Source organism: Gavialis gangeticus, unplaced genomic scaffold, assembly GCF_001723915.1.
Source record: "Gavialis gangeticus isolate Ggan-Ray unplaced genomic scaffold, GavGan_comp1, whole genome shotgun sequence".
Taxonomy (NCBI): domain Eukaryota; kingdom Metazoa; phylum Chordata; order Crocodylia; family Gavialidae; genus Gavialis; species Gavialis gangeticus.
This window is the reverse complement of record NW_017729031.1, coordinates 61,105,148-61,121,046: the sequence shown is the minus strand read 5'-3', so window position 1 is coordinate 61,121,046 and position 15,899 is coordinate 61,105,148. Positions and strand designations below refer to the sequence as shown.

General features: G+C 37.1%; 1 protein-coding gene across 1 annotated transcript in view; it reads left to right on the top strand.

The window, feature by feature from the left end:
• Nucleotides 1-15,899, top strand: part of TTN (titin) — a 312,981-nt gene that overhangs the window by 30,004 nt on the left and 267,078 nt on the right. Inside the window, exons 26-43 of the mRNA XM_019522860.1 lie at nt 99-267; nt 1,096-2,786; nt 2,887-3,168; nt 3,470-3,736; nt 3,844-4,116; nt 4,230-4,493; nt 4,599-4,859; nt 5,387-5,647; nt 6,022-6,285; nt 6,387-6,647; nt 6,792-7,052; nt 7,833-8,093; nt 8,190-8,331; nt 8,431-8,596; nt 9,106-9,337; nt 9,989-10,273; nt 10,380-10,505; nt 13,114-13,302. Of these exons, the coding sequence (XP_019378405.1) occupies nt 99-267; nt 1,096-2,786; nt 2,887-3,168; nt 3,470-3,736; nt 3,844-4,116; nt 4,230-4,493; nt 4,599-4,859; nt 5,387-5,647; nt 6,022-6,285; nt 6,387-6,647; nt 6,792-7,052; nt 7,833-8,093; nt 8,190-8,331; nt 8,431-8,596; nt 9,106-9,337; nt 9,989-10,273; nt 10,380-10,505; nt 13,114-13,302 (5,655 nt within the window). The remainder of the gene's footprint in view (nt 1-98; nt 268-1,095; nt 2,787-2,886; nt 3,169-3,469; nt 3,737-3,843; nt 4,117-4,229; nt 4,494-4,598; nt 4,860-5,386; nt 5,648-6,021; nt 6,286-6,386; nt 6,648-6,791; nt 7,053-7,832; nt 8,094-8,189; nt 8,332-8,430; nt 8,597-9,105; nt 9,338-9,988; nt 10,274-10,379; nt 10,506-13,113; nt 13,303-15,899) is intronic.

Genomic DNA, 15,899 nt, shown 5'->3' with positions numbered 1-15,899 from the left:
TGTACATACTTTGGGGAGAGGAAAAGAGGCCTTTAATTACAAGCCTAAAAGCAGTTGTTTCAATTTCCTATTCTGACAATCTTCCCTTGATCTTTCAGCTAAGGAACACATAGCGAGACCACAGTTTGTGGAAAGACTGAAGAATGTTAGTGTAAAGGAGGGTTCTAAACTCCAAATGGGAGTGAAAGCTACTGGTAACCCCAATCCTGACATTGTGTGGTTGAAGAACAGTGATATCATTGTACCTCATAAATATCCAAAGATAAAGTAAGTGCTTCCTAAATTCATTTCAATTCTACAAGGTATTTTTTACCATTTGATGAATGCCCCTAACTTCCAAGCAAAAAACTGATTGAGCACTCACAGTGGGAGGGCCTAAACCATTGGTTCTCAGTCTTTTTGGACTTGAGATCCCCTTCAGTGCACTCAGGGCCCCATTCCATAACTTTTGTGAATTCAGTGGTTCCCAACTTCAAAAACTAATTTGTATATTACAATGCCTAAGTCCTTGCAGAGGGGCCAGGCAGTGTGGGTGGACAATCAGTGTGAGCATGCACTAGCACTTATCTGCTTACCTCCTCACACCTCACAGCATCCTTCAAAGGATTTCACAGCAATCCAGAGTGCCATGGCACCCTGGTTAAGAATCATTGGCCTAAAATTATGGCTGTGGAAGCTGCTATGAGCCTGTTTACTGACTTCTGACCAGTGGATCAGGCCTTACAGTGCCCTTACAGGCAACTTACAGGAACTGGTCCCTTTTCTGTATCCTTTTGTACCTTAATATTGCATAAATGTAATTTAAACTTTTAAAACAGAATTGTAGAAAACCTCTGCCAGCTTTCTGGTCATGGGGTCTTTTGGCAGACAAAACTTCTATTAACTGCTACTTTTTATTTGTGCAGTACCTAATGAAATGGAATCACAGAACTTACTGGTCTTTTTTCCCTGCCATAATAAGCATAATTATACATTAAACAACATATTTGGTTCTACCAGAAGTTGTCTGCATAATAATTCCCAGAAAGGAATCTAATTATAGGGAAGTCCATAAATGGGGAAAAGAATAATGAGTGTATATATATTAAATTTCAGGATTGAAGGAACTAAAGGGGAAGCATCACTTAAAATTGAATCCACTGTCAAGCAAGATGCTGCATGGTATACAGCCACTGCTATCAATAAAGCTGGGCGTGACACAACTCGATGCAAAGTAAATGTTGAGGTTGAACTTGCAGAACCTGAACCAGAAAGGAAATTGATCATCCCAAGGGGAACATACAAAGCAAAGGAGATTGCCGCACCTGAGTTAGAGCCCCTCCACTTGCGTTATGGTCAAGAGCAGTGGGAGGAAGGTGACCTATATGACAAAGAGAAACAGCAAAAGCCATTTTTTAAGAAAAAACTTACTTCACTGAGACTTAGGCAGTTTGGCCCTGCTCATTTTGAATGCAGGCTTACACCAATTGGGGACCCAACCATGGTCGTTGAGTGGCTGCATGATGGCAAACCCCTGGAGGCAGCCAACAGGCTCCGTATGATCAATGAATTTGGGTACTGTAGCCTGGATTTTGGAGTAGCCTACCCTAGAGATAGTGGAATCATCACTTGCAGGGCAACTAATAAATATGGTACTGACCATACATCAGCTACTCTCATTGTGAAGGATGAGAAAAGCCTAGTGGAGGAATCTCAATTGCCAGAAGGCAGGAGGGGACTGCAGCGCATTGAAGAGATAGAAAGAATGGCCCATGAAGGGGCCCTTGCTGGGGTTACAGTGGATCAGAAAGAGAAACAAAAGCCAGAGATTGTTTTGCTCCCAGAGCCTGCAAGGGTGCTGGAGGGTGAAACTGCACGGTTCCGCTGCCGTGTAACCGGCTATCCACAACCCAAAGTCAACTGGTATCTCAACGGGCAGCTCATCCGCAAGAGCAAAAGATTCAGACTCCGCTATGATGGGATCTACTACCTCGATATTGTGGACTGCAAATCCTATGACACTGGAGAAGTGAAGGTGACTGCAGAAAATCCTGAAGGGGTGATTGAACACAAAATTAAACTCGAAATCCAGCAGAAAGAAGATTTCAGATCTGTGCTACGCAGGGCCCCAGAGCCCAAGTATGAACCTGCAGTGACAGAGCCAGGTAAGCTTCTCTTTGAGGTGCAGAAGACAGACAAACCTGCTGAACCAACCAGCAAAGAGGTGGTGAAGTTGAAAAGAGCTGAGAGAGTCACACATGAGAAACTGTCAGAAGAGTCTGAGGAGCTGCGCAGTAAATTCAAGAGGAGGACAGAAGAGGGCTATTATGAAGCCATCACTGCTGTGGAGCTTAAGTCACGGAAAAAGGATGAAGCCTATGAGGAAATGCTTAAAAAGACAAAAGAAGAACTCCTACATTGGACTAAAGAAATACCTGAAGAAGAGAAGAAAGGACTTCCTCCTGAAGGCAAAGTCACCATCCCACCATTCAAACCAGACAGGGTTGAGCTCAGTCCAAGCATGGAGGCCCCCAAGATATTTGAGCGAATTCAAAGTCAGACAGTAGCTCAGGGAAGTGATGCCCACTTTCGTGTTAGAGTCGTAGGGAAACCAGACCCTGAATGTCAGTGGTTCAAAAATGGTGTGCAGATTGAGAGGTCTGATCGGATATATTGGTACTGGCCTGAAGACAATGTTTGCGAGTTGGTTATTAGAGATGTAACCGCTGAGGACTCTGCCAGCATCATGGTGAAAGCAGTCAATATAGCTGGTGAAACTTCAAGCCATGCCTTCTTGTTGGTACAAGGTAGTGTAAATTTCTTTACTGTATCTGTTCATTAATAAGATTCATTGGTTTGTGGGATCTATATGTTCTCAACTCTCTCTGTTTTGTGTTTTGTGTGCAGCCAAACAGTTGATAAATTTCACACAGAAATTGCAAGATGTTGTTGCTAAAGAGAAAGACTCAATGGCAACCTTTGAATGTGAAACCTCAGAGCCTTTTATCAAGGTGAAATGGTTTAAGAATGGATTTGAGATTCGTTCAGGAGACAAATATAGGATGCACTCTGACAGAAAGGGTCACTTTCTTTCTGTACTGATGATAGACATGTCTGATGCTGATGACTATTCCTGTGCACTAGCAGAAGATGAATCTATAAAGACAACAGCAAAACTTATTGTTGAAGGTAGGAACAAGAAATGCTAGTACCCGTCAATACTTTTAAAGTTAAATCTGTATCAGGAAGAAATAAAAGATGAATATTTAAAATAATAATAGTAGTAGTAAACTGCAGAAATTTTTGAATTATTTTCATATATTCTGGGGGAAATAGTCTGAAAATATGATTAAATATTGAATTTAAATATAATGTTTGGGTGGGTAGAAGTTTGCCTCTTTAATCCCAAATGTACAACAAATGTTTTGAAAATGAATATTTAATAAAACTTTTAAATCTAATTTTTTAATGTATTTATGTTCAAATGCAGGTGCTGTGATTGAATTTATTAAAGAACTTCAAGATGTTGAAGTGCCAGAATCCTTCTCAGGTGAACTTGAATGTGAGATTTCCCCTGAGGATGTGGAAGGAAAATGGTATCATGGTGATGTTGAGATTACTTCCAATCATAAATATGTGATCACATCTCGTCGGGGTCGCCAGATTCTTACAGTTAAAGATGTTACAAAGGAAGACCAAGGAGAGTATAGCTTTGTTGTCGATGGAAAAAAGAGTAGTTGCAAACTGAAGATGAGGCGTAAGTTTTTCTAATTTTCTACCTCATCTCCCATGCTGTTTAATGTGTATTATTTTGTTTATCCTTTTGGAGAGTCAATTAATTTATGTCACTTCCATATTTCATAGCTCGTCCCATGGCTATTCTTCAAGGACTCACAGATCAAAAAGTATGTGAGGGTGATATTGTGCAACTTGAAGTTAAAGTTTCCCTAGAAAATGTTGAAGGTGTCTGGATGAAGGATGGTCATGAAATTCAGCCAAGTGATCGTGTTCATGTTGTGTTAGATAAGCAGTCACATATGTTATTGGTTGAAGATATAACAAAGGAAGATAGTGGAACTTATTCCTTTAATGTTCCCAGCCTTGGACTTTCAACCAGTGGACGTGTCACTGTTTATAGTAAGTGACTCTTTCTCTCTTTTTTGGAGTTTCTCCATTGTGTTTTTGTTTTGTTTGTTGCTAAAAGTTTTGTTTTGTTTTCTAATATGATGAATATTGTTGTAATTTGACAGGTGTGGATATAGTAGTGCCTCTAAAAGATGTTCACACTATTGAAGGAACAAAAGCTATCTTTGAAAGCAAAGTTTCCATTCCTGATGTGTCTTCCTCCAAGTGGTACTTAAACGATCACCAGATAAAGCCCGATGACCGAATACAAACTATTTGTAAAGGCACTAAACAGAGGCTAGTGCTTACCAGGACCTATGCATCAGATGAAGGACAGTACAAACTGGTCGTTGGCAAGGTTGAAACCAGTTGCAATCTCACAATTGAGAGTAAGTTTTCTTTCAGTAAGGTGCAAGATCATTCAGGCAAGACTTCTTGCTAATATAAGAATGATTCCAGCAACTATTCTAATTTGTAATGTACTCTTTTTACAGAAATTCAGATTATTAGAGGTCTTCATGATATCACCTGTACTGAAACTCAGAATGTGTCCTTTGAAGTTGAACTGTCTCATGCAGGAATTGATGTTTTATGGCACTTCAAGGACGAAGAGATCAAGCCTAGCCCTAAATACAAAATTGAAGCACGTGGCAAAATATACAAACTGACAGTAGTGAAAATGATGAAAGATGATGAAGGAGAGTACACTTTTTATGCTGGAGAGAAGAAAACATCTGGGAAGCTGATAGTAGCAGGTTAGTAGGTTCAGAACTTAGCTATTTTTTTTCATCTTGATTAACAAAAACTAAACCAAGGTAAGAAGGACTATTATTTTTAACAGCACCTGGAAATTTTGCTGTTGTACACTTTCTTCTACCACTTTTCTTCATTCTTCTTTTTCCTAAGGCTTCTTATGTCCTTCCCTATCAGTTTCTGTTTTCTACTTAGTTTTAATTCAACTAAACATGTAGGCAAGTACTTAAGCATTTGCTAAATTTGTGCCATAGGATGTAGAATAATGCTGTGCAGTGTTCTTCATGCCACTACAGCCAAAAAATGATGGTGTTTTCCCTTATGGTCAATATGTGTGTTGGGGTATTTAAGATGATAGGGGGGAAAAACAATGACAGAAGCAGGAAGCTAATTTTTGCATGGAACTCAAACTGACTTGTGCCAGTCTCCTGCAATATCTTCCGCCAGTATATTTCAATATAGAGAAAAGAAGTGAATGAGACAGCAGGAACACTAAATACATAAATCTGATGCTGTTGCTTCTCAACAGGTGGTGCCATTTCAAAGCCTCTCACAGATCTAACAGTGGCTGAATCCCAGAAGGCTGTTTTTGAATGTGAGGTGGCAAATCCTGAATCTGATGGTCAGTGGCTTAGAGATGGTAAACCATTATCAATGACAGATCACTTCCGAAGTGAATCAGATGGTGTAAAGAGAAGACTTAATATCCCAATCACTAAACTAGATGATATGGGTGAATATACTTATCAAGTGGCATCTTCAAAAACATCTGCTAAGCTTAAGGTTGAAGGTCAGTAAATTATCTTTGATTTGATTCTTTGAGAGCCCAAAAATAATATAGACTAAAGTAAGACAGAGTAAGACAGTAAGACAAAATAAAATTAAACAAATTATATTTTATTATTAGAAAGTAATTTTTGTATTTGGAATGTAAGAAAAAAGTATATGTTGCAAGTCATTGAAAAGTCAACATTTGCTAGTTGAGTAGTAGAATTTTAGAGAAAATTGTTTTAAACTTAAATACTGATAGCCACAAAAAGTTGGCTTTAATACCTACTATTCTAGATCATAAAATAAAGGATAGCATGTTTCTGTTTTGTAAAAATACCAATTTTTAATTTTTTTTAAGCTTGTGTTTTCAATGTATTGGTATGTTTTTACTAGCTGTTAAGATAAAGAAGACAATGAAGAACCTAACTGTAACAGAAACACAAGATGCAGTTTTTACTGTGGAACTGACCCACCCTGATGTGAAAGGAGCTCAGTGGATCAAAAATGGCATTGAGCTTGAGACAGGTGACAAATATGAGATCTCAGTAGAGGGAACTGTTCAAACCTTGAAGATCAAACACTGTACTATCACGGATGAGTCTGTCTACAGCTTTAAGCTTGGAAGGATAGGAGCCAATGCCAGACTCCATGTTGAAAGTGAGTAGAGTTGTTATCATTTTAGCAGTTAGCTTAATGACTGACTTAAAATTTAAAATCAAACAAGTAACTGCTCTGTTGTAATGCTCTTTTTTTTTTAGCTGTTAAGATCATCAAAAAGCCAAAAGATGTGACTGCTTTGGAGAATGCTGTGGTTTCTTTTGAACTGAGTGTGTCCCATGATACTGTACCGGTCAAATGGTTCCACAAAAATATTGAGCTTAAACCAAGTGAAAAGTACAAAATGATCTCTCAAAGGAAAGTTCACAAACTAATGCTACAGAATATATCACCTTCTGACGCCGGCGAATACACAGCTGTAGTTGGACAACTTGAGTGCAAAGCAAAACTGTTTGTGGAAAGTAAGTATTTCACATCTTGCCACCTCACTTTATAACAGCCAGTCCTTGCACAAAATGATCTGTCACCCGTGACATTGATATTTGCACTTATGTATACACAGTTTTTTTCATTCTGTCTTGCTTCCTTTTTTTCTCCCTTCATAGCTATAAAAATTACAAAAACCATGAAAAGCATTGAGGTTCCTGAAACCAAAACTGCCTCTTTTGAGTGTGAAGTGTCTCATTTCAATGTGCCTTCTGTATGGCTGAAAAATGGTGTAGAAATTGAAATGAGTGAGAAGTTTAAAATAGTGGTACAGGGGAAACTCCATCAGCTCAATATCATGAACACAAGCACTGAAGATTCTGCAGAATATACTTTTGTTTGTGGGAATGACAGAGTCAGTGCAACCCTGACAGTGAAACGTAAGTAAAAATTAAAGTTAAACAGAATATTTTCTATCATCAATAATAGACATTATATTAATATTTGAGATCAATATAAATTGGAACAGACCTCATCTAACAGTGAGAATGGGTATTGGGTAATATTTTCAAAATATTAAGTCTTTATTTGCAAAGGTAGTTTAGGTACCCCAAATCCATTGGCTTATGTTGAGTTTTAAGCTCATAAATGCCCATGTGATTTCTGAAAATGGAACTTGGGCCATTAGGTCATTTAGATGCTATGAAAAATGTTACCCTGAGATTCTATTCTCAAATGTTGATTTTGCAACTTGCTCTTTGACCTCAGTTTCCCCATCTACAAAATCTGAAGAGTAATACACCCTTTTGTAATATACATTGAGATCCTCAAATGGAAGGCACTCTATATAGCTAGAATATTTTTCCCCTGAATTTACAACTGATTTAAATACAATACTAAGATTATCCAAGTGACTCTGTACCTATGACCTTTGCATTCAACATAAGTTTTTTTATGTATTTTATGACTATGTTTGATAAAAATAAAAATAAAAAACAAGTACACTCTCTTTTTTTATCTTTATTGTGTTCACCAGTTTTTGTGTTAATCAGTTTTTATATAACTTATTGTTTTATATATAATATAATTTTTATAATAATATAATATAATTATAATTAGTGAGTTTGACTAGGATATGATTTTGTTTGAAAGGTCTACTTACTAATTGTATTCAGTCTCTTGTTAGCACATTTTAACATGTGATTATTACATTTCTTTAGCTGTCCTAATTACCTCGATGCTAAAGGATATCAATGCTGAAGAAAAAGATACAATAACATTTGAAGTTACTGTTAACTATGAAGGCATCTCATATAAGTGGTTAAAAAACGGGGTGGAAATAAAATCAACTGACAGATGTCAGATACGAACAAAAAAGCTTACACACTTCCTTTCCATAAGAAATGTCCACTTCGGTGATGGTGCAGAATATAGCTTTGTTGCTGGAAAAGCTGCTTCATCAGCCACTCTATATGTGGAAGGTATTTCTTTCTCTAATCAGCATATTTAATTAATATAATAACTTTCCTAATATAACTTTATTCAATGCTAATCCTGTATACCTGATATTCCCCTAGCTCGTCATATTGAATTTAGGAAACACATTAAAGATATTAAGGTTGTAGAGAAGAAAAGGGCCATTTTTGAATGTGAAATCTCAGAACCCGATGTTCAGGTACAGTGGATGAAAGATGGGCAGGAGCTCCAGATTGGGGACAGGTAAGCTTTTCCTTTGAAAAGGGGGCTAATATTCGTTATGTATATTTTCTTTATAAAAAAAAAAAAGAAATAATTTGGTCGACTTTCTGATGTTTTTAGAATGAAAATTCAGCAGGAGAGATATGTCCATCGTCTTCTCATTCCTTCCACAAAGATGTCTGATGCTGGACAGTACACTGTAGTAGCAGGCGGAAGTACATCTAGTGCTAATTTGATTGTGGAAGGTCGTGATGTTCGTATCAGAACTGCCCGTAAAGATATTCAGGTACATTCTACAGAAACAAACCAAATAAAAACAAGCAGCCCTCTCAGTTTATAATTTGAAGATCATATTCACAAACAGTACATCAACATAATTAAACTATATGTGAGAAACCCCCACAGCCATACTGAGAAAGGGGGTAGAACTCACACTGAGTTGTGGTGGGCAAACTCATTTACCACTGTCTATAGGCCTGGAGATACTAAAGGTACATGTATCTCAGCAGGTAGGTAATACCCTTCCTTAATCTTACCAAACAGGTAAAATTCCTCATCATTTCAAATACAAAACTGATAAGTGGGTGGAAAAAGAACATAGCTGCAGCTATCTATTCTAGATAGTTATTTCTGGTTGTTACACTATGCAGCAGGCCATCTTGTGTCCTAGATAAATTAGCCTTTGGCAAAGACAGAATTCACAAAAGCCAGCTTTCTGCTTCATAAGTTTTAAAGAAACATGAAGGCAATAGTAAAAGCGGGTGTTATTTGTGATATTTATTTGACTTGATATAGGTCATTGAGAAACAGCGAGCCGAGATTGAATTTGAAGTCAATGAAGATGAAATTGATGCTCGTTGGTACAAGGATGGCATTGAGATAAACTACCAGTATGAGGAAAGATATCATTATGTAGCAGAAAGAAGAATCCATCGAATGACCATCACTGAAACCAGATACTCTGATGCTGGGGAATACACCTTTGCAGCTGGAAGAAACAGAAGCTGTGTAACTCTTTATGTTAATGGTATGTGGAGCCATTAATTTTGCTGATAACAGCATTTTTACCCTGAGTTTTATGCATCCTGCATTAAAATATTGTAAGCGTTGTGTACCTGCAGAAAGGAGCATATCTGAGGAACAATTCATAGCCCTTATGCTACATAGCTGTTGCCCATTTCCCCTCTCCCCACCTTTATCTACGTAGATCAGGAAACATTCCCAGTTTGAAGTACAGTAATTAAAGCAGGAGTCTTTAATGTGGTATCTAAAATATTAGTTCCACATGGACTAGCCCAGCAGTTTTACAATCTTATGTTTCAAGACATTTTATTCACTGAAATAGCTACTTGTTTTGGAACAATTGAACTTAGGCCATCTTTAATCCATCTTCTTTACACAGGGAAGGGCACCAGATATCCAAAGGCTTGTCCAACAGCTTTCCCAACTGTTCCTTTGGTCCAATAAAAGAGGTCACAGATATTACTTTTTGTTAAACAATAAAATTAATTATAAAGTAATAGAAAATTTGTAGGCTTGAAAAGTTCTAAACTAGACCTTCAGTCACTGGAGTATCTGGGGACTTTGCATGAGAAAACTTCTGTGAGTTCTGATGATTTGTCCAGAGCACTTTGATTTGGCAAAGCAAAAGAGACAGACCTTCCTTTTCTATTTGCAGCTCCCGAGCCACCCCAGATCATCCATGAGCTTCAGCCCACCACTGTGGAGTCCGGTAAACCCGCTCGCTTTTGTGCTGTAGTATCAGGCAGGCCCCAGCCTAAAGTTTCTTGGTACAAAGATGATCAGCCACTTTCTCCAGGTTTTAAATGCAAGTTTCTTCATGATGCCCAAGAATATACTTTGTTGTTGATCGAGACTTTCCCTGAAGATGCAGCAGTTTACACGTGTGAAGCAAAGAATGACTATGGAGTTGCCACAACTTCAGCTTCACTCTCAGTGGAAAGTAAGTCCCCCAGTTGTTCAGGCATATCTAACATGACATCCTCAATATTTTTGATGTGTACTCTTCTATGTCATCTAATAACAACTTTTTTTATCTTTTTCTTTAGTCCCAGAAGTTGTTTCCCCTGAGCTAGAAGTGCCAACTTACCCACCTATTGTTTTAACACCACTCCGTGATGCTGTTACTGCTGAGGGACAGTCTGCTCGTTTTCAATGCAGAGTTACAGGGACAGGTTAGTTTATTGAGATCAAATAAACTTTTTGTTTATATCAAATTTTGTTCAACTGGTACTCAAAACAAATCAAATGGTTGAAATCAGTTCCTCCGAGGATTGTATACAATATCTGGTACATGTACACAGATCAATGTTGACCCCATAACTCACTCTTAGCTAGCAATTAAATAAGTTATATCTTACAGCTTCCAGAAAACATAAAAGTTAGAAAGATCTTCCCCCTAATGTCACAGGCTCTGCAGTTTTTATACATTAGATTAAAATATATATTTGTTATGTTTCTTAGAGTACCAGCTACTACACGTTTTAAACTGTGTCAGGGTAGTGACATGCAGAAATCTGAAGCACTGTCTGTAAATCTCAGAAAATGCATTGTCCTATAAAGGTACATGAAAAATGAATCAAGACTCTGCTGCCACCTTCTGACACAATCTTAAAAAATATATAGGCCGAAATATTTAATATTTTCAGAATGTTTTCTGTATAGTTTATGGAAAGAATACAAATATATTCAAACATGAATACATAATATTGCCTCATCCTAGCATCCAAAGGATTTTAAATATATATGTATTTAAAAGTACGCTATAGATTTTCTCCTTAAAAAAATTTACCATGTTTTAGATAAATAAAATGCCTTGCTATAATTCCATGTCAAACAGAAGCTACTTTTCTAAATGAAACTATATATTGTTAAGTTCCTCAAACAGTCTTAGGCATTATAAGCAATTAACTACTTACACGTAGCTATCAAGTTACCTGATACTGGACATGAAACAAAATAAACTCTAGTCCCTGTCCCAAAGAAATTACAAGAGATTATAGACAAAAGGTCCAGATTTAAGTCATTTTGAATTATAGAAGTGCAAAAAATGTGACATTATAGACATGCAAAAATGTTCATAAAGCAGGCAGCATGTCTACTGTGTATTTGCATGTCTATCACTTAAAACAATTCAACTGTAAAAATTGGGGGAAAACACTGAAAACATCTACATCCAGAATAAAAATTGTGAAAAGAAAGAAAAAACATTTGGGATCTTTTACCGGCAATACTGGCATAATCTTGATTACAATTAGTAATGCATGCTACCAGAATAACTTGGGGCAACAGCGAGACAGGAGGCAGTGGTGGCTTCTGATCACCACTACTGGAAGTGACTGTCATTTGTCCATGACCCTCTTCTCCCCCATGTCAGCCCCCAAAGATACTGCTCCAGTTCCCCTGCCTTATGCTACTACATGCCACTCTAATATTTGCATACACACACACACACACACACACACACACACACACACACTTGCACCCAACTGTATACACATAGTGTATATATGTGCATGTTGAAGACAGAGATCTACATCAGCAGCACACAACATAGGGAATTACCCTTTCAGCTCTCTCTCTTTTCACATCATACATGAATGATTTTGCATATTTCTCAGATATAGTATGAAAACCTTCTATATTACCTTAACTAATGCAATATAGTGTTGAAAATAGTTTCTAAATTGCAATCAGAACATTAGCTACTGAAACGCTGGATCCTTCTAAAAATGAAAACAGTGGGCACGTCTACATGTTTATTAATGCTCAGTAGTTACTGCACCTTTAATTTAGTACTTGCTTAATAAAGTACTAACTAAATGTGCAGTAACTAGAGTTACTGCCCAGTAGTGCCGGTGAACCCTTTTTAGTGATGCTTCTGTGCAGTAGCTTAATAATACTGTCCAGTAGCGTATTAGCACTGTCCGTGCTGTGACGCAGTACTGCACAGTGTTATTAGGGTACTGCACATTAAGAGTCTCAAGTAGATGCACCCAGTATAAACAATCAAGAAAGTAATTTAAGACAGATTACTGTTTTATTGATGTATGACTTCATCAAGTGGCAGAACCAGGTCTGAGTTCTAGCACTAGGCACCTTTTTCCCAAGCTGAAAGAAAACTGGGAAAAACAACATGCTTCACTCATGAGGAGCATCTCACTCAATTCTGTGATGACTCTTTTGGTCAATAAAAGAATATATTTACACAGGATGATAGTTGCAGCACATCTGGATCAGATCCTGAGCTGATGGAGCTATTATGACAGTTTATATCAGCTGACGATCTGGTGTAGGGCCTTGAGAATAGGTTTTAAAAACTGGAATTTCTCAAAACTCTGAAAAAAAGACAATGTACTGCCTTTCTCAAAGGATAAAGTGATCTATATTTATTTGTTTGAAATGTTTGGATTAGCTGTATCATTTTGGAGCTTTCTTGATCACCAGGGAGTTTCAGATTTCAAAACTAAGGGCAGTTCTCCAATTATATAAGTAGCAAAAGCACATTTTATAATGTATAATTATATTCTAAGATTTATAATATAGCAGCAATAAAATAAGCTTCCCCTCATAAACAGATCCAATCCGGAAATTTAAAAAAAGAAAGGCTAGTAAGCTCTGTGCCAACTGAAACTGGCCTCACTGTGCATTTTTGTTACTAATCCAGGCAAATTCAAAATGGGGCATGGGCTGAAAGATATTTGTGTGTGCCTGTAGTATTTATAATATTGTAGTGGCAATAAGTAACTTACATATTTCATCTTTTTTATGTTACTTGATCAGATCTGAAAATCGCTTGGTATAGCAAAGATAAGGAGATCAAGCCATCCCGTTTCTTTAGAATGACACAGTTTGAAGATACTTACCAACTGGAGATTGCAGAAGCTTATCCAGAGGATGAAGGAACTTATACCTTTGTTGCTAGTAATTCTGTAGGCCAAGTGACAAGCACTGCTACCTTGAAGCTGGAAGGTACAGTGTGTAATTAAAAAAGAAATCTCATTTCTTTTAGATTGTGTTCCTGTACTATGGCTAACATTCACTAATAAGTCTGTAAGTCATTGTCCATCTTATCCTCGTCCTTTAATTCAATTAATCAATACCATTTACTACTTCTAAAGTACACTTCCATCTCAAAACAAAGGTATTGAGCAGTAAATTTTGTTTCACAATTTTTTCAGTGTTCCATTCACTTCATCTTTCCATCCCTTTCATTATTAGCATTTAACATGCACCAAACAAGGTAAAAACTTGCTCTCTAACCTAAGTGCATTTAAAAGATTTGTACTGCTTAAAATACCTTCAAAAAAAACATTAAAAGGAAATTCTCTAAAGATTTTTAGTTTGGAAAAAATGTTTTCAAGTAGGAAATGCTAGAAAAAAAATAAGCAAGGGCATGTACTAGGTTAATACCAATGAAAATAAATGTATATTCTTATGCATTTTTTAAAAATTAATCACAAATGTCAGAACACAAATTAGTCTTGAGAGTTTATTTTCATTTTCTGTGGTTGTCAATGTATTTTAACCACAGATATTTTGTTTTTATTTTCTTTTTTGTAACAGATTTGTAAATTAGGGAATAAAAATGATTTATGTTATAAAATTGCCAGTCAAAGAATCATATTGTAGTGTAGGGGAAGAAATTAAAAGTTGGCATGCTTCTTTTCAGGATTTAAAAAGGTTGAAGAAGTTACAACAGAGTCCCAATGGCATGTTTCATCTGTTTCACTTAAGAAGGAGACTCTTGGCCAAAGGCCCACCTTTATCCAGCCTATTTCAAGCTGCAGGATATGCAGCGGGGAAACAGTCAGATTTCAAGCCAGGGTCTCTGGCATGCCAAAACCAGAAATCCAGTGGTTTCATAATGAACAGCTAATGTTGCCAACAAAAGATATAGTTTTCCATTTTGATGAGTCTACAGGCACAGCTATACTGCTAATAGTAGATGCTTTCTTAGAGCATGCTGGCCAATACTCTTGCAAGGCAAGAAATAGTGCTGGAGAAGCAGCTTGTACAGCTACACTTACAGTGATCGTGGAAGGTAAAGCCCCATTTTTGTTCAAAGGGATTCAGTTTGTTGCATATCACACTTTTACACTGTTACTAATGACTTCTTTCCTCATTTCACATCTTTTAATTAGCAGCTAGTTCACTAATGTTGGTAGTACTAGCTGTAACCAATAAGCCACTGTCATTTCCTCCACTTTGAAAATTCTTCTTTAAAACCTCACAAACCTGATTCCTAATATAGGTTGGAAAATAGAGATGTTTTACTAAACTAAACAAATACAGACTTTTAAAACCAAAGAATAGGGGATAGTTACAGCATTGTCCTAAGTTCTCTGCACTGGCTTGTAACAAAAATAAAATAAAATAAAATGCCTCCTTAAAGAGCATCATAACAAGTTATCTCATATTGGAATGGACAGCTTCAGTGAAAGAAGAGACAAACGTCAACTGTATATCAACTGCATGAGTAGATTACATGTCATTTTCCATTCATACATGTGAATGATTTTTTTTTTGCGTGAAGAACATAATGCATCCAGCATGCTGCGTTTTCAGATGAAGATGATATCTTTCGTTCTCATCCTCCATGCCATGTGATTTTGTTCATAACGTGGCCCACTTAAAATACTTTAGATATTAATACTGTTGTTATTTTTTGTTACTTGATTACACAGTGCAAGCCATAGATAGGCAAAGTTTTGGGAAAGATGTTAAAGAGTCTACCCAGTCGCAGGCAATATCTGAAGTTCATGTTGCTACCCCTTTCACAAAGAAGGAAACCAAACTTTATCACAAAGAAATTAAATCAGTGGAAGAGCTATCACAGGAACTGGGTACGCAAGTTTTTGAAAGTGTGTCAGAACATTTGACCATGAAAGCTACATCAGTGAGAGAAACAGAAACCCACCATGCCACAGCCTTTTTACAAACATCTCAAAGCACTGGAATCTCCACAGCTGCTGTTCAGGAGATGAGAGGTGCTCCCCCAAGGATCCTCCTGAAACTTCATGACCTCACAGTGAGATGTGGCCAAACTGCTCAGTTCATTTGTGCCCTAGAAAGTGAACATTTCTCTGAGGTTCTGTGGACCCATGAAGGTGAAAGGATACAGGAGTCTGAACGCGTGAAGCTATCACAAAATGGAAGTGTCCTGTTACTTACAATTCTAAACGTGCAATTGTTAGATCAAGGACTATACAGCTGCACTGTATATAATGACCATGGAGAGGCGACAAGTGCTGCAGTACTAACAGTAGAAGGTGGTTATTTGATTTTTAACATTATGACTTACATCATCTCAGCTTCATTATCACTACATAAAGCTCACTTATTTTCTAGCATAGTACTGTATTTAATTCAGAAACCTGTATGCATAAACCTTATTCATTTGGGGCTCCATTCATCAGTGACTTATACAGCACTAGGCAGGGAGTTTTATAACTTGCTTGGAAAGTACATCATATCCATTCCCAGCAAGTTACAGCAGCATGAAATTTGTAGTCATCAAGGGAGGCCTCTGGAGATCCAGTGAGACCTTGAAGTTGTGAAAAGGAAAC